Source organism: Coregonus clupeaformis, chromosome 27 (assembly GCF_020615455.1).
Source record: "Coregonus clupeaformis isolate EN_2021a chromosome 27, ASM2061545v1, whole genome shotgun sequence".
NCBI lineage: Eukaryota > Metazoa > Chordata > Actinopteri > Salmoniformes > Salmonidae > Coregonus > Coregonus clupeaformis.
The window spans coordinates 41584585-41602951 of record NC_059218.1 but is presented as its reverse complement, the minus strand read 5'-3'; the positions used below and the strand labels follow the sequence as shown (position 1 = coordinate 41602951).

General features: G+C 43.6%; 1 protein-coding gene across 1 annotated transcript in view; it reads left to right on the top strand.

Annotated features, from left to right (window-relative positions):
• Positions 1 to 18367, top strand: part of dchs1b (dachsous cadherin-related 1b) — a 61452-nt gene that overhangs the window by 31641 nt on the left and 11444 nt on the right. The window contains exons 15-22 of the mRNA XM_041851448.2: positions 2766 to 2891; positions 3243 to 3452; positions 7450 to 7706; positions 9350 to 9556; positions 9813 to 10209; positions 14412 to 14525; positions 16784 to 16995; positions 17122 to 17276. Of these exons, the coding sequence (XP_041707382.2) occupies positions 2766 to 2891; positions 3243 to 3452; positions 7450 to 7706; positions 9350 to 9556; positions 9813 to 10209; positions 14412 to 14525; positions 16784 to 16995; positions 17122 to 17276 (1678 nt within the window). The remainder of the gene's footprint in view (positions 1 to 2765; positions 2892 to 3242; positions 3453 to 7449; positions 7707 to 9349; positions 9557 to 9812; positions 10210 to 14411; positions 14526 to 16783; positions 16996 to 17121; positions 17277 to 18367) is intronic.

Here is an 18367-nt window from a genome sequence, read left to right as displayed (position 1 = left end):
ATGGAATGAGGAGAACTATGAGAGAAGGAAGGAGGGGGGTTAGTTTGGGTGAGGGAAAGAGATTGGTAGAGAGGAACTGAACAATGGAGGGGGGAAAGAGAGATATAGAGGGTTGTAATTGCCAAGTCATTCTCCCACCAACCACAGTGTTAAATAATCTGGTGATGAAGAGATGTGGTCAGTGTTCAATAAGCTACTGATGAAGAGATGTGGTCAGTGTTCAATAAGCTACTGATGAAGAGATATGGTCAGTGTTCAATAAGCTAGTGATGAAGAGATGTGGTCAGTGTTCAATAAGCTACTGATGAAGAGATGTGGTCAGTGTTCAATAAGCTAGTGATGAAGAGATGTGGTCAGTGTTCAATAAGCTACTGATGAAGAGATGTGGTCAGTGTTCAATAAGCTAGTGATGAAGAGATGTGGTCAGTGTTCAGTAAGCTACTGATAAAGAGATGTGGTCAGTGTTCAATAAGCTACTGATGAAGAGATGTGGTCAGTGTTCAATAAGCTAGTGATGAAGAGATGTGGTCAGTGTTCAATAAGCTAGTGATGAAGAGATGTGGTCAGTGTTCAATAAGCTAGTGATGAAGAGATGTGGTCAGTGTTCAATAAGCTACTGATAAAGAGATGTGGTCAATGTTCAGTAAGCTAGTGATGAAGAGATGTGGTCAGTGTTCAATAAGCTACTGATGAAGAGATGTGGTCAGTGTTCAATAAGCTACTGATGAAGAGATGTGGTCAGTGTTCAATAAGCTACTGATGAAGAGATGTGGTCAGTGTTCAATAAGCTACTGATGAAGAGATGTGGTCAGTGTTCAATAAGCTACTGATGAAGAGATGTGGTCAGTGTTCAGTAAGCTACTGATGAAGAGATGTGGTCAGTGTTCAATAAGCTAGTGATGAAGAGATGTGGTCAGTGTTCAATAAGCTACTGATGAAGAGATGTGGTCAGTGTTCAGTAAGCTACTGATGAAGAGATGTGGTCAGTGTTCAATAAGCTACTGATGAAGAGATGTGGTCAGTGTTCAATAAGATAGTGATGAAGAGATGTGGTCAGTGTTCAATAAGCTAGTGATGAAGAGATGTGGTCAGTGTTCAATAAGCTAGTGATGAAGAGATGTGGTCAGTGTTCAATAAGCTACTGATGAAGAGATGTGGTCAGTGTTCAATAAGCTACTGATGAAGAGATGTGGTCAGTGTTCAATAAGCTAGTGATGAAGAGATGTGGTCAGTGTTCATTAAGCTACTGATGAAGAGATGTGGTCAGTGTTCAATAAGCTACTGATGAAGAGATGAGGTCAGTGTTCAATAAGCTACTGATGAAGAGATGTGGTCAGTGTTCAATAAGCTACTGATGAAGAGATGAGGTCAGTGTTCAATAAGCTACTGATGAAGAGATGTGGTCAGTGTTCAATAAGCTACTGATGAAGAGATGTGGTCAGTGTTCAATAAGCTACTGATGAAGAGATGTGGTCAGTGTTCAATAAGCTAGTGATGAAGAGATGTGGTCAGTGTTCAATAAGCTACTGATGAAGAGATGTGGTCAGTGTTCAGTAAGCTACTGATGAAGAGATGTGGTCAGTGTTCAGTAAGCTACTGATGAAGAGATGTGGTCAGTGTTCAATAAGCTACTGATGAAGAGATGTGGTCAGTGTTCAATAAGATAGTGATGAAGAGATGTGGTCAGTGTTCAATAAGATAGTGATGAAGAGATGTGGTCAGTGTTCAATAAGCTAGTGATGAAGAGATGTGGTCAGTGTTCAATAAGCTAGTGATGAAGAGATGTGGTCAGTGTTCAATAAGCTACTGATGAAGAGATGAGGTCAGTGTTCAATAAGCTAGTGATGAAGAGATGTGGTCAGTGTTCAATAAGCTACTGATGAAGAGATGAGGTCAGTGTTCAATAAGCTACTGATGAAGAGATGAGGTCAGTGTTCAATAAGATACTGATGAAGAGATGTGGTCAGTGTTCAATAAGCTAGTGATGAAGAGATGTGGTCAGTGTTCAATAAGCTACTGATGAAGAGATGTGGTCAGTGTTCAATAAGCTACTGATGAAGAGATGAGGTCAGTGTTCAATAAGCTAGTGATGAATAGATGAGGTCAGTGTTCAATAAGCTACTGATGAAGAGATGAGGTCAGTGTTCAATAAGCTAGTGATGAAGAGATGTGGTCAGTGTTCAATAAGCTACTGATGAAGAGATGTGGTCAGTGTTCAATAAGCTACTGATGAAGAGATGAGGTCAGTGTTCAATAAGCTACTGATGAAGAGATGAGGTCAGTGTTCAATAAGCTAGTGATGAAGAGATGTGGTCAGTGTTCAATAAGCTACTGATGAAGAGATGTGGTCAGTGTTCAATAAGCTACTGATGAAGAGATGAGGTCAGTGTTCAATAAGCTACTGATGAAGAGATGAGGTCAGTGTTCAATAAGCTAGTGATGAAGAGATGTGGTCACAGTGTCAGAGCAGTAACACAGAGTTATAATCTAGTGTTTATTCCTCTCAGCTGTGTGAGTTCATTTGCCACATCTCAATGGCCTTCAATGGCTCCCTCATCATCTCATTTCCTTGATCTGAAATGACTTGACAGAACAGCATAGATAACAGCAAATTTATAATAGCCCTTTGCAATGGTTTTTTACCTGTGATACGATTCCAGGTCTTTTGCAGATGATGGAGAGGAGATTTAGGAGAATAGCCCAGATGAGATGGAATATTGACTTTTGTTGTTGATGTTTTTCTCCCTGTCCATTTCTCTCTCTAGGTTCTAATGGTCAGGTGACATACGGAGGAGTAACAGAGGAAGGCTTCACCATCAACCCTGTGACAGGAGTCATCACCACCACCAAGACCCTGGACAGAGAGACTCAGGACCACTACACACTAACAGGTAGGAGTCATCACCACCACCAGTTCAGCGTTCAAAAGATTCAAAGAATGTGTAAGGGTTCATTCCTTTGCGTGCATAGTCTCAGAACGTCCTGTGTGGCACAGTTGGTAGAGCATGGCACTTGCAACGCCAGGGTTGTGGGTTCAATTCCCACAAGGGACAAGTATGAAAAATGTATCCACTCCACTACTGTAAGTCGCTCTGGATAAGAGTGTCTGCTAAATTACCACATGCTTTTGTTTGTTTTACTGAAGCCTCATCAGCCGGTCCTTCATTATAACACATCAGCAATAAACTGACGGGGAATTTGCAGTTCAGTCCTTTCACACTCTCTATCCATCCCCCCACCAGTGTATGCCAGGGACGGGGGACTGCCTCCCAACTTCGCCAAGGTGGTGGTGCGTGTTTTGGTGCAGGACGAGAACGACAACGTGCCGGTGTTCGCTAGGCCCTGGTACGGCCTGGAGGTCCCTGAGAGCCAGAGCCCCGTGGAGCTGTGGATTGTCAGGGCTACTGACACAGACACTGGTCCCGCTGGAGACATTCAGTACAGGATCACTGGTAAGACCTGGAGACATTCAGTACAGGATCACTGGTAAGACCTGGAGACATTCAGTACAGGATCACTGGTAAGACCTGGAGACATAGAGTACAGGATCACTGGTAAGACCTGGAGACATAGACTACAGGATCACTGGTAAGACTGTCTCTCTAGAGGTTGACATCAGACTGTCTCTCTAGAGGTTGACATCAGACTGTCTCTCTAGAGGTTGACATCAGACTGTCTCTCTAGAGGTTGACATCAGACTGTCTCTCTAGAGGTTGACATCAGACTGTCTCTCTAGAGGTTGACATCAGACTGTCTCGCTAGAGGTTGACATCAGACTGTCTCTCTAGAGGTTGACATCAGACTGTCTCTCTAGAGGTTGACATCAGACTGTCTCTCTATAGGTTGACATCAGACTGTCTCTCTAGAGGTTGACATCAGACTGTCTCTCTAGAGGTTGACATCAGACTGTCTCTCTATCAATCAATCAATCAATCAATTTTATTTTATATAGCCCTTCTTACATCAGCTAATATCTCGAAGTGCTGTACAGAAACCCAGCCTAAAACCCCAAACAGCTAGTAATGCAGGTGTAGAAGCACGGTGGCTAGGAAAAACTCCCTAGAAAGGCCAAAACCTAGGAAGAAACCTAGAGAGGAACCAGGCTATGAGGGTGGCCAGTCCTCTTCTGGCTGTGCCGGGTGGAGATTATAACAGAACCATGCCAAGATGTTCAAAAATGTTCATAAGTGACAAGCATGGTCAAATAATAATCAGGAATAAATCTCAGTTGGCTTTTCATAGCCGATCATTAAGAGTTGAAAACAGCAGGTCTGGGACAGGTAGGGGTTCCATAACCGCAGGCAGAACAGTTGAAACTGGAATAGCAGCAAGGCCAGGCGGACTGGGGACAGCAAGGAGTCACCACGGCCCGGTAGTCCCGACGTATGGTCCTAGGGCTCAGGTCTCTCAGTTGGCTTTTCATAGCCGATCATTAAAGAGTTGAAAACAGCAGGTCTGGGACAGGTAGGGGTTTCGTAGCCGCAGGCAGAACAGTTGAAACTGGAATAGCAGCAAGGCCAGGCGGACTGGGGACAGCAAGGTGTCATCATGCCCGGTAGTCCTGACGTATGGTCCTAGGGCTCAGGTTCTCAGAGAGAAAGAGAGAACGAGAGAATTAGAGAGAGCATACTTAAATTCACACAGGACACTGGATAAGACAGGAGAAGTACTCCAGGTATAACCAACTAACCCCAGCCCCCCGACACATAAACTACTGCAGCATAAATACTGGAGGCTGAGACAGGAGCGGTCCGGAGACACTGTGGCCCCATCCCGGAAGAAACCCGGACAGGGCCAAACAGGAAGGATATAACCCCACCCACTCCGCCAAAGCACAGCCCCCGCACCACTAGAGGGATATCCCCAACCACCAACTTACAATCTGAGACAAGGCCGAGTATAGCCCACAGAGGTCTCCACCACAGCACAAACCAAGGGGGGCGCCAACCCAGACAGGAAGATCACGTCAGTAACTCAACCCACTCAAGTGACGCACCCCCTCCCAGGGGACGGCATGAAAGAGCACCAGCAAGCCAGTGACTCAGCCCCTGCAACAGGGTTAGAGGCAGAGAACCCCAGTGGAGAGGGGAACCGGCCCGGCAGAGACAGCAAGGGCTGTTCGTTGCTCCAGCCTTTCCGTTCACCTTCACACTCCTGGGCCAGACTACACTCAATCATATGACCTACTGAAGAGATAAGTCTTCAGTAAAGACTTAAAGGTTGAGACCGGAGTCTGCGTCTCTCACATGGGTAGGCAGACTGTTCCATAAAAATGGAGATCTATAGGAGAAAGCCCTGCCTCCCGCTGTTTGCTTAGGAAATTCTAGGGACAATTAGGAGGCCTGCGTCTTGTGACCGTAGCGTACGTATTGGTATGTACGGCAGGACCAACTCGGAAAGATAGGTAGGAGCAAGCCGCATGTAACGCTTTATAGGTTAACAGTAAAACCTTGAAATCAGCCCTTGCCTTAACAGGAAGCCAGTGTAGGGAGCTAGCACTGGAGTAATATGATCAAATTTCTTGGTTCTAGTCAGGATTCTAGCAGCCGTATTTAGCACTAACTGAAGTTTATTTAGTGCTTTATCCGAGTAGCCGGAAAATAGAGCATTGCAGTAGTCTAACCTAGAAGTAACAAATGCATGGATTAATTTTTCTGCATCATTTTTGGACAGAAAATTTCTGATTTTTGCAATGTTACGTAGATGGAAAAAAGCTGTCCTTGAAACAGTCTTGATATGTTCGTCAAAAGGAGAGATCAGGGTCAAGAGTAACACCGAGGTCCTTCACAGTTTTATTTGAGACGACTTTTACAACCATCTAGATGAATTGTCAGATTTAACAGAAGATCTCTTTGTTTTCTTGGGACCTAGAACAAGCATCTCTGTTTTGTCCGAGTTTAAAAGTAAAAAGTTTTCAGCCATCCACTTCCTTATGTCTGAAACACAGGCTTCTAGCGAGGGCAATTTTGGGGCTTCACCATGTTTCATTGAAATGTACAGCTGTGTGTCATCCGCATAGCAGTGAAAGTTAACATTATGTTTTCGAATAACATCCCCAAGAGGTAAAATATATAGTGAAAACAATAGTGGTCCTAAACGGAACCTTGAGGAACACCGAAATGTACAGTTGATTTGTCGGAGGACAGACCATTCACAGAGACAAACTGATATCTTTCCGACAGGTAGGATCTAAACCAGGCCAGAACTTGTCCGTGTAGACCAATTTGGGTTTCCAGTCTCTCCAAAAGAATGTGGTGATCGATGGTGTCAAAGGCAGCACTAAGGTCTAGTAGCACGAGGACAGATGCAGAGCCTCGGTCTGACGCCATTAAAAGGTCATTTACCACCTTCACAAGTGCAGTCTCAGTGCTATGATGGGGTCTAAAACCAGACTGAAGCATTTCGTATACATTGTTTGTCTTCAGAAAGGCAGTGAGTTGCTGCGCAACAGCTTTTTCTAAAATTTTTGAGAGGAATGGAAGATTCGATATAGGCCGATAGTTTTTATATTTTCGGGTCAAGGTTTGGCTTTTTCAAGAGAGGCTTTATCACTGCCACTTTTAGTGAGTTTGGTACACATCCGGTGGATAGAGAGCTGTTTATTATGTTCAACATAGGAGGGCCAAGCACAGGAAGTAGAGAGACAGTCTGATGTCAACCTCTAGAGAGACAGTCTGATGTCAACCTCTAGAGAGACAGTCTGATGTCAACCCCTAGAGAGACAGTCTGATGTCAACCTCTAGAGAGACAGTCTGATGTCAACCTCTAGAGAGACAGTCTGATGTCAACCTCTAGAGAGACAGTCTGATGTCAACCTCTCTAGAGGTTGACATCAGACTGTCTCTCTAGAGGTTGACATCAGACTGTCTCTCTAGAGGTTGACATCAGACTGTCTCTCTAGAGGTTGACATCAGACTGTCTCTCTAGAGGTTGACATCAGACTGTCTCTCTAGAGGTTGACATCAGACTGTCTCTCTAGAGGTTGACATCAGACTGTCTCTCTAGAGGTTGACATCAGACTGTCTCGCTAGAGGTTGACATCAGTGTGTGAGTGTGCGTGCATGAGCGACTGGAGATGGTTAATTGATCTGATGTGGAAGTTGAAAACTTCACTATCTGAACTGAAATGAAAACTACTGTGTAATACATCTGGTTTATTAGATGGTTCATTCTGTAGCCATTAGCTATCAACCTCACTGAGCTAGCCTCTGTTTATCTCTCTCTCTCTCTCTCTCTCTCTCTCTCTCTCTCTCTCTCTCTCTCTCTCTCTCTCTCTCTCTCTCTCTCTCTCTCTCTCTCTCTCTCTCTGTCTCTCTCTCTCTCTCTCTCTGTCTCTCTCTCTCTCTGTTTTTTTCTCTCTGTCTCTTTCTCTGTTCCTCCCTCCCTCTCTCTCTCTCTCTCTCTCTCTCTCTCTCCCTCCCTCCCTCCCTCCCTCCCTCCCTCCTGTAGCTGGAGACCCAGACGGGGATTTCCAACTCCATGTCAGTTCAGGGGCCCTGTCCACGTCTCGTCCCCTGGATCGGGAGCTGCGGGCAGGGTACACCCTGGAGGTGGTGGCTCTGGACCATGGTTCTCCTGCTCTGAGCAGCACAGCCACAGTGGAGGTGACAGTGCTGGATGTAAACGACAACAGCCCAGCCTTCAGCAGTAACAGCTTCACCATCGACGTCTCGGAAGACGCTGCCCAGGGAACTCCGGTCTTAGAGGTAAGATAGGATCATTTATGTTCAGATATGATGAAATGCAATATGATAGCAGGTCCACCCAAGACTCTGGTGTTGAGGTAAGATAAGGGTTACAACTAAGTTAAGATGCAACTAAATGCAATACAATGTGATTGGGGCAACTACACCATCAACAGTATCACTTCAGTATTCAACATTTGTCCAGGGGGGAGGATCATTATACCCATAAAACCTAGCGGTCAAACAGGGAAATGGTTTCGATCGTTTTGACACCGTTCATTTTTCCCTGGAAACATTTAAAGTAAGGGCTGTGTTTCGTGTAGGCTTACCCTGGCGTGACGTTTTGATAACCATGTAAATCTCTCTAGGACAAGGTGACTTTTATCAATATATTCGCCTGTATTTACCCCCCAAAAATGTAAAGCTAAGAAGGATATTAAGATAAAATGATGATGATTGGACTGCTAGGGGAAAGCACCCCCGCACCATAACACCTCCTCCTCCATGCTTTACGGTGGGAAATACACATGCGGAGATCATCCGTTCACCCACACCACGTCTCACAAAGACACAGCAGTTGGAACCAAATATCTCCAATTTGGACTCCAGACCAAAGGACACATTTCCACCAGTCTAATGTCCATTACTCGTGTTTCTTGGCCCAAGCAAGTGTCTTCTTATTATTGGTGTCCTTTAGTAGTGGTTTCTTTGCAGCATTTCAACCACGAAGGCCTGATTCACACAGTCTCCTCTGAACAGTTGATGTTGAGATGTGTCTGTTACTTTTATTTGGGCTGCAATTTCTGAGGCTGGTAACTAATGAATTTATCCTCTGCAGCAGAGGTAACTCTGTGTCTTCCATTCCTGTGGCGGTCCTCATGAGAGCCAGTTTCGTCATAGCGCTTGATGGTTTTTGCGACTGCAGTTGAAGAAACTTTCAAAGTTCTTTAAATGTTCCGTATTGACTGACCTTCATGTCTTAAAGTAATGATGGACTGTCATTTCTCTTTGCTTATTTGAGCTGTTCTTGCCATAATATGGACTTGGTCTTTTACCAAATAGGGCTATCTTCTGTATACCCCCCTACCTTGTCACAACACAACTGATTGGCTCAAACGCATTAAGAAGGAAAGAAATTCCACAAATTAACTTTTAAGAAGGCACACCTGTTAATTGAAATGCATTCCAGGTGACTACCTCATGACGCTGGTTGAGAGAATGCCAAGAGTGTGCAAAGCTGTCATCAAGGAAAAGGCTATTTGAAGAATCTCAAATATAAAATATATTTTGATTTGTTTAACACTTGTTTGGTTACTACATGATTCCATATGTGTTATTTCATAGTTTTTATGTCTTCACTATTATTCTACAATGTAAAAAATAGTAAAAATAAATAAAAACCCTTGAATGAGTAGGTGTGTCCAAACTTTTGACTGGTAGTGTATATATATAAATATATATATTTACTAAAAATATATATGGGGGATTGGAAATGATGCAAACAATTACGTTGATGGAAGCTACAATATATCTGCAATATTAAAGTTGATCTATCCCCCTTCAAAAACAACAAAAATACAACAAAAAACATACTAGGTCATAGTAGGTCCATAACTTTAACTAAAAAAACTAATATTGGATTTCTTAACATATCTATTGTCCAGGTGACGGCCACAGACGCAGACGAGGGGGAGAACGGGAAGGTTATATATTTCCTGAGTCGAGAGGCGAGGGGCGCGTTCACTGTCGACGAAGACACTGGGCGTATCACAACGGCATCGCCGCTGGACCGAGAGAAGATAGCGTCGTACAGCTTCCATGTGTTCGCTGTGGACCTATCACCTGCAGAGCCCAGAAACACCTCAGCTCAGGTAACAGTGCCAGACGACAACACATCATTCATTTTTCAATGAATACTTTATGTCAAGGACAATATGCATTTTATATTGGCATACTACCTTCCTCAGAGGATAACTGTACCATCACATTTTAGTTCACCTCTCTCCTCCCTTTCTCTCCCAACCCTCTCTCCTCCCTCTCTCTCCCAACCCTCTCTCCTTCCTCTCTCTCCTTCCTCTCTCTCCCAACCCAAACCCCCTTTTAATTATCTGCTTCTTCGTAACCCAGATAACCGTGATGATCCTGGACATGAACGACAACGCTCCATTCTTCATCCAAGACCCCCTCGTCGTCGAGGTCTCGGCCAGCCAATCACAGCGGGTCCTGGCCACCATGCGGGCCGAGGACAAGGACTTTGGCGCCAACGGCTCTGTGTTCTATCGTTTCGCCGTTCCGGTGAGGGGTTTCAGCATCAACTCTCTAACGGGGGAGATCCAGGGGACGGAGGGGATAGACAAGCTGAGTCAGGCCCAGAGGACCCTCATGGTGGAGGCTATGGACCAAGGGACCCCGGCCCAGTCCAGCCTGGGGGTGGTGGTGGTCTATGTGAAGGAACAGGAATATACAGGCATCAGGTTCTCAAGGAACGCCAGGGACGTCAGCATACAGGAGAACGCTGCCAAAGGTTTGTGGTAACCTTATTTGGATAGTTCATGTTTTTTGGGGGGATAGTCCATCTATAGATGCTCAACTTACTATCAATAGACTAGACTATCGGTAACACGTCATCTGTTGGAACTGTTGCCTGTTACTCAGAATTCTGTTGACGTTCTGTTGGATTCTGTTGACGTTCTATTGGATTCTGTTGACGTTCTATTGGATTCTGTTGACGTTCTATTGGATTCTGTTGACGTTCTATTGGGTTCTGTTGACGTTCTATTGGATTCTGTTGACGTTCTATTGGATTCTGTTGACGTTCTATTGGGTTCTGTTGACGTTCTATTGGATTCTGTTGACGTTCTATTGGATTCTGTTGACGTTCTATTGGATTCTGTTGATGATCTATTGGGTTTTGTTGACGTTCTGTTGATGTTCTATTGGATTCTGTTGACGTTCTATTGGGTTCTGTTGACGTTCTATTGGGTTCTGTTGACGTTCTATTGGATTCTGTTGACGTTCTATTGGATTCTGTTGATGATCTATTGGGTTTTGTTGACGTGATAGGGAGATTCCACACCAGCGGGAGTGGAAAATATTTTTGGTATCAGATTTTTCTGGACATTCTCACATAGAAACTTCATTGGGAGAAAGCATGTTTGAAATGCTTTTTACATTTGTGATACAAATGTAAAAAGCATGTTAAACATCCTTATTCCCCAATGAAGTTTCTATGTGAGAATTGCCAGAACAATCTGAGTTTTCCCGAAATATTTTCGTGGAATTGCCCGATATTGGGTTCTGTTGACGTTCTATTGGGTTCTGTTGACATTCTATTGGTTTCTGTTGATGTTCTATTAGGTTCTGTTGACATTCTATTGGTTTCTGTTGACGTTCTATTGGTTTCTGTTGACGTTCTATTGGTTTCTGTTGACGTTCTATTGGGTTCTGTTGATGTTTTATTGGGTTCTGTTTCTGTTTTATTGGTTTCTGTTGACATTCTATTAGGTTCTGTTGACATTCTATTGGATTCTGCTAATGTTCTATTGGGTTTTGTTGAAGTTCTATTAGTTTCTGTTAATATTATGTTGGGTTCTGTTAAAAAAGTATAATCTTTCGGGGTTGGGGGGGCGGGTACTAAGCTAACATATGGAATTGTATAGATGGGAGGTGTTGAATGGAGTTGGATGGGACTAATAACAACTAACAACAACTAATAACAACAAGATAACTAATGTAAAGCATACTGTGTCCATAATAAGTATATAGGTTATAGGTTGAGAGCTTTTGTGAAAGAGCACAGTTAGAAAGATATGGCATATAGAAGCAAACCGGATGGACATCAGGAAAATGATCGGAGAGGTTGAGGGTAGAGGAAGTTCAGGAGTAAAACAAACTAAATATAATTATTGTAAAATTGACTGTGTCCATAAAATGTATATAGTATGTATAAGTTGGAAGTAGAGGCCTAAGCGTTGTTGTTCACTAGTTTACTCCAATTAGGGAAGGCGTGGTGGGGTTGGAAAGTAATAAAGGGAAATATTTTTTTTTAAAGGATATGTGTATATATATATGTATTTATATGTATGTATGTATGTATGTATATATATATATATATATATATATATATATATATGTATGTGTGTGTGTGTATATATATATATATGCGAGAAAAAAAACATATGGGGGATTGGAAGTGATGCAGACAATTACATTGATGGAAGTTACAATCTATCTGCAATATTTAAGCTGATCAACCCCTTAAAAAAAACTGTAAGAAAAAACATATGGAATTGTTTTAAGATGGTCATACCATGGATCATTTAGCTATTTTATTTGGAATTTTAGGACCCCTTTAGGTATCCCACATTTTTTATTTTATTAGATGAAATATAGAATTTGGCCTTTACTACTATAGCCCATAGAAACGCATTGAATAACACATTCAGAAATGGCAAAAACAATGACAGTAACAATATAAATCATAAGGGATAAGATTTTGAAGTGTCTGTTCTACAGAAAACTACCTCCATACTTCCATTCATTTGTAGGGGGTTACCTTCAGACAAGTCCTGTGACAGTTGTGGGGGTCGTAGGCGGATGCCGTGGATTGACACGCAGCCCATGCAACTGACTGATTAAAAAAAATATATATGTTACTTGGATTGACGCACAATAGACTTTTAAGGATTAATGTTATGTTGGGTTCTGTTGACGTGATGTTGAGTTCTGTTGACGTGATGTTGAGTTCTGTTGACGTGATGTTGAGTTCTGTTGACGTGATGTTGAGTTCTGTTGACGTGATATTGAGTTCTGTTGATGTGATATTGGGTTCTGTTGACGTGATATTGGGTTCTGTTGACGTGATGTTGGGTTCTGTTGATGTGATATTGAGTTCTGTTGACGTGATGTTGAGTTCTGTTGACGTGATGTTGAGTTCTGTTGACGTGATGTTGAGTTCTGTTGACGTGATGTTGAGTTCTGTTGAGTTCTGTTGACGTGATGTTGAGTTCTGTTGACGTGATGTTGAGTTCTGTTGACGTGATGTTGAGTTCTGTTGACGTGATGTTGAGTTCTGTTGACGTGATGTTGAGTTCTGTTGACGTGATGTTGAGTTCTGTTGACGTGATGTTGAGTTCTGTTGACGTGATGTTGAGTTCTGTTGACGTGATGTTGAGTTCTGTTGAGTTCTGTTGACGTGATGTTGAGTTCTGTTGACGTGATGTTGAGTTCTGTTAATGCAGTGGTCACCAACCTTTTCTGAGTCAAGATCACTTTCGCAGTCAAAAAGCAAGCCGAGATCTACCGCTCAGAATTTTTTAAAACATTATGTAAAAAAAATGTAACATCCTAATAAAAACAGTTGTGTAGGAATGAGATTTGTGCATTAGGCCTAATACATTATCACATCATATTGGCTATATGCCTGGACTCTATTGTTATTCTCAGACCATATTGTATTTAAAAACTCGAGCTTTGATAGCAAAACAGATCAGTTGGTGTAGCACTTGCGAGGCACAGCTGAGCATAAATGGAAATAATTAGCAAGTAATTTGCTTTTTTTATTTTACTGGACTGATGGTACCTGCATCTGATGGTCATGGTGCTTTCAAGACAACTGGGAACTCAGAAAAAAACGAGGTCAAATCATGACGTCAGTGAACTTCAGGTCGGAAAGTCAGAGCTCTAGAAAGATGCTTGGGTTTCTGAGTTGGATGACCGTTCAAAACGATTTTCCCCAGTCGGATCTTTTTTTTTTTTTTTTTCACAGTTCCCAGTTGTCTTGAACGCACTGATGTCGGAATTCTGAGATTTCTGAGTTCCTAGTTGTCTTGAACACAGCATTAGTCTGAGCGGAGGGAGGGAGAGAGAGAGCAGCAGAGGGTCCGCCTCTCACGGTCCCTGCTCTCTCCTTCCTTTCCTCCGGTGAGACTGACCAGAGAGAGGGGACACCGTCTTCCACCTGATGGCCAAACTCTAGTCACACCGCATCTGCCTCAGCCACAAATTCACGTTGTTCCTATGACTAGAGAAATATTCCTCAATATTAAAATAGACACGACGAGCTGCTAATAATAATACAAAAGCAGGGTATCGATACACTACTTATTCATTGCAGCTCGAGTGGAAGTGGAGAGAAGCACGTTTTATGTTTTGCAATAGTGTTGAATAAAAACAGTGGCTCACTCATAAACATGAACTCACTCATAAAAACAGTAGCTCTTTGCTGTATTCTTTGACAGTCTCTCTCTCTGGTCATGGTTTTAAAAGTTATGAAATCTCACGTAGTCTAGTATCAAACTTTGCTGTGGCTAGGGTCGTGGAAGCTGTAGGTAGGCTATCTGATTGGCCAGCGCAGTAGTCACGGTGATTTGAGCTATCCGATTGGCCAGCGCAGTAGGCACACTCGATTTAGCCACAGATCTCCCGGTCCGCCGGGTAGGCGGAGTATGTCTTTTCAGACACATTAAATGGTTAAAAAATGGGAACACTTTTTTTCCTACCCGGTGCCCTTCATGCCATTATCGTTGGCTGATCTACAAAAAAATTTTTTGCCGATTGACTAGGAATACCTTGAAGAACAACCATTCGATCGTGATTGACCCGGTTGGTGACCACCGTGTTAATGTTATGTTGGGTTCTTGTTCATGTTTTTATTGGATTCTTGTTGAAATGCATAACGTTGCTCCCTGGTCATTGTGTTCTGGATGTCTTGCCCTCGCTCTACAGGAACGGCTGTAGCCCAGGATCAAGCCCAGTACCCCGATGGAACTAAGAGAGGCATCAGCTACAGCCTCTTCTCTGGGAACAGACTGCAGGCCTTCAGCATCAGCACTGGCACAGGTACTATAGCGATCACAGGAGGCTGGTGGCACCTTTAATTGGGGAGGACGGGCACGTGGTAATGGCTGGAGCGGAATAGTTAGAACGGTATCAACAACATCCAACATCAAAGAGTTAATATTACTATACTACAGTACTCATATAGTTAATATTACTATACCACAGTACTCATACAGTTAATATTACTATACCAGAGCACTCATATAGTTAATATTACTATACCACAGTACTCATACAGTTAATATTACTATACCACAGCACTCATACAGTTAATATTACTATACCACAGCACTCATATAGTTAATATTACTATACCACAGTACTCATACAGTTAATATTACTATACTACAGTACTCATACAGTTAATATTACTATACTACAGTACTCATACAGTTAATATTACTATACCACAGTACTCATACAGTTAATATTACTATACTACAGTACTCATACAGTTAATATTACTATACTACAGCACTCATACAGTTAATATTACTATACCACAGCACTCATATAGTTAATATTACTATACTACAGTACTCATAGAGTTAATATTACTATGTCAACAGGATAGATAGACAGTAGCAGCAGCGTGTGTGGTTAGTGAGAATGTGTGGGTGTTTTTATGTGGGCATATGTAGTTTGTTGGGAGTATGAAAAAATAAATAAAAAATGTACGCTGTCACTAACTGTAAGTCGCTCTGGATAAGAGCGTCTGCTAAATTACTAAAATGTAAATGTAAAATGTACAGCACTCATAGAGTTAATATTACAATACTACATCACTCATAGAGTTAACAACACAGTGTAGAGGAATCAGCTACAGACTCTTCTCTGGAAACAGATAGAGAACGCAGGAGGGACAATACACTACATGACCAAATGTATGTGGACACCTGCTCATCGAACATCTCATTCCAAAATCATGGGCATTAATATGGAGTTGGTACCCCCCTTTGCTGCTATAACAGCCTCCACTCTTCTGGGAAGGCTTTCCACTAGATGTTGGAACATTGCTGCGGGGACTTGCTTCTATTCAGCCACAAGAGCATTAGTGAGGTCGGGCACTGATGTTGGGCGATTAGGCCTGGCTCGCAGTTGAAGTTCCAATTCATCCCAAAGGTGTTCGATGGGATCAGGGCTCTGTGCAGGCCAGTCAAGTTCTTCCACACCGATCTCGACAAACCATTTCTGTATGGACCTCGCTTTGTGCACGGGGGCATTGTCATGCTGAAACAGGAAAGGGCCTTCCCCAAACTGTTGCCACAAAGTTGGAAGCGCAGAATCATCTAGAATGTCATTGTATGCTGTAGCATTAAGATATCCCTTCACTGGAACTAAGGGGCATAGTCCGAACCATGAAAAACAGCCCCAGACCATTATTCCTCCTCCACCAAGCTTTACAGTTGGCACTATGCATTGGGGCAGGTTGCGTTCTCCTGGCATCCGCCAAACCCAAATTCGTCCGCCAAACACAAATTCGTCCGTGATTCATCACTCCAGAGAACGCGTTTCCAATGTTCCAGAGTCCGATGGCGGCGAGCTTTACACCACTCCAACCGACGCTTGGCATTGCGCATGGTGATCATAGGCTTGTGTGCGGCTGCTCGGCCATGGAAACTCATTTCATGAAGCTCCCGACTAACAGTTCTTGTGCTGACGTTGCTTCCAGAGGCAGTTTGGAACTCTGTAGTGAGTGTTGCAACCGAGGACAGATGATTTTTACGCGCTTCAGAACTCGGCGGTCCCGTTCTGTGAGCTTGTTTGGCCTACCACTTCGCGGCTGAGCCGTTGTTTCTCCTAGACGTTTCCACTTCACAATAACAGCACTTACAGTTGACCGGGGCAGCTCTAGCAGGGCAGAAATTAGACGAACTGACTTATTGCAAAGGTGGCATCCTATGACGGTGCCACGTTGAAAGTCACTGAGCTCTTCAGTAAGGCCATTCTACTGCCAATGTTTGTCTATGGAGATTTTATCCACCTGTCAGCAACAGGGTTGGCTGAAATAGCCGAATCCACTAATTTGAAGGGGTGTCCACATACTTTTCTATATATAGTGTATTTCAACACAAATGTCTAGAGGCTATGCTCACCATGTTCTATGAGTTCCAGTGTTCTAATGAGATCATAGAAGTCACCATATTCTTAACCCTCACCTCTTACTCACCTGTCCCCTTCCTGTCCCCTCCCTTATACCTACCTTTCCCCTTCCTGTCCCCTCCCTGTCCCCTCCCTGTCCACTCCCTGTCCCCCAGGTGAAATCTGGGTTCAGAGGTCGTTGGGTCTGGACTTTGAGGACACTCCCCGCCTCCGCCTGGTAGTGAAGGCTGAGACGGCTTCGTCCAGCTCCTTCATGGCCGTTAACCTGATCCTGCAGGACATCAATGACAACCTGCCACGCTTCCAGCTCCAGAACTATGTAGCGTACATGAGAGAGGCTCAGGGTTATGACAGGCCGATCATACAGGTATGGGAGACACTGGCTCACACACACACACACACACACACACACACACACACACACACACACGCACACGCCACAGGAACACGCACACTCACTCACTCTCCCACTACTTCCTGTCTCATTTGTCAGGTGGTGGCAGAGGACGTGGACCAGGGGCAGAACGGTCAGGTGACCTATTCCATCCAATCATCAGGAGGCATGAGCGGCCTGTTCAAGATCGACCCTGTCACAGGAAGCATCACCACCGCCGCCATCATGGACAGAGAGATCTGGACTCAGACCAGGTGACTTGCCCTTTAAATAACAGATCTAGGTTTGCTTCATACCTACGACTGCAGCACAGCCCAACACAGCCCAACCCAACACAGCCCAATACAGCCATATACAGCCCAATACAACACAATACAACCCAACACAGCCCAATACAGCCACATACAACCCAATACAGCCCAGCACAGCCCAACACAGCCCAATACAGCACCATACAGCCCAGCACAGCCATATACAGCCCGATATAGCCATATACAGCCCAATACAGCCCAATACAGCCCAATACAGCCATATACAGCCCAATACAGCCATATACAGCCATATACAGCACCATATAGCCATATACAGCCCAATACAGCAATATACAGCCCTATACAGCCATATACAGACCAATACAGCCCAATACAGAGCTATACAGCCATATACAGCCCAATACAGCCATATACAGCCCAATACAGCCATATACTGCCCAATGCAGCCATATACAGCCCAATACAGTCATATACAGCCCAATACAGCCATATACTGCCCAATGCAGCCATATACAGCCCGATACAGCCATATACAGACCAATACAGCCCAATACAGCCCCATACAGCCCAATACAGCCCCATACAGCCCAATGCAGCCCTATACAGCACCATACAGCCATATACAGCCAGATACAGCCATATACAGCCATATACAGCCATATACAGCCCAATACAGCCCAATACAGCCCAATACAGCCCAATACATCCATATACAGCCCTAATACAGCCCAATACAGCCATACATATACAGCCCGATACAGCCATATACAGCCCTATACAGCCATATACAGCCATATACAGCCCGATACAGCCATATACAGCCCTATACAGCCATATAAAGCCATATACAGCCCGATACAGCCATATACAGCCCTATACAGCCCAATACAGCACCATACAGCCCAACACTCCCTCCTCTTTCTCTTTCTTTTAAAAATTCCATCCCTTACTTCTAATGCTGATGAAATGATCTTATTTGTCCTGCCTTTTATGTCTTTGATATGTGGTTGTCTCACCGAGCTACCTTAAGATGAATACACTAATTGTAACTTGCTCTGGATAAGAGCATCTGC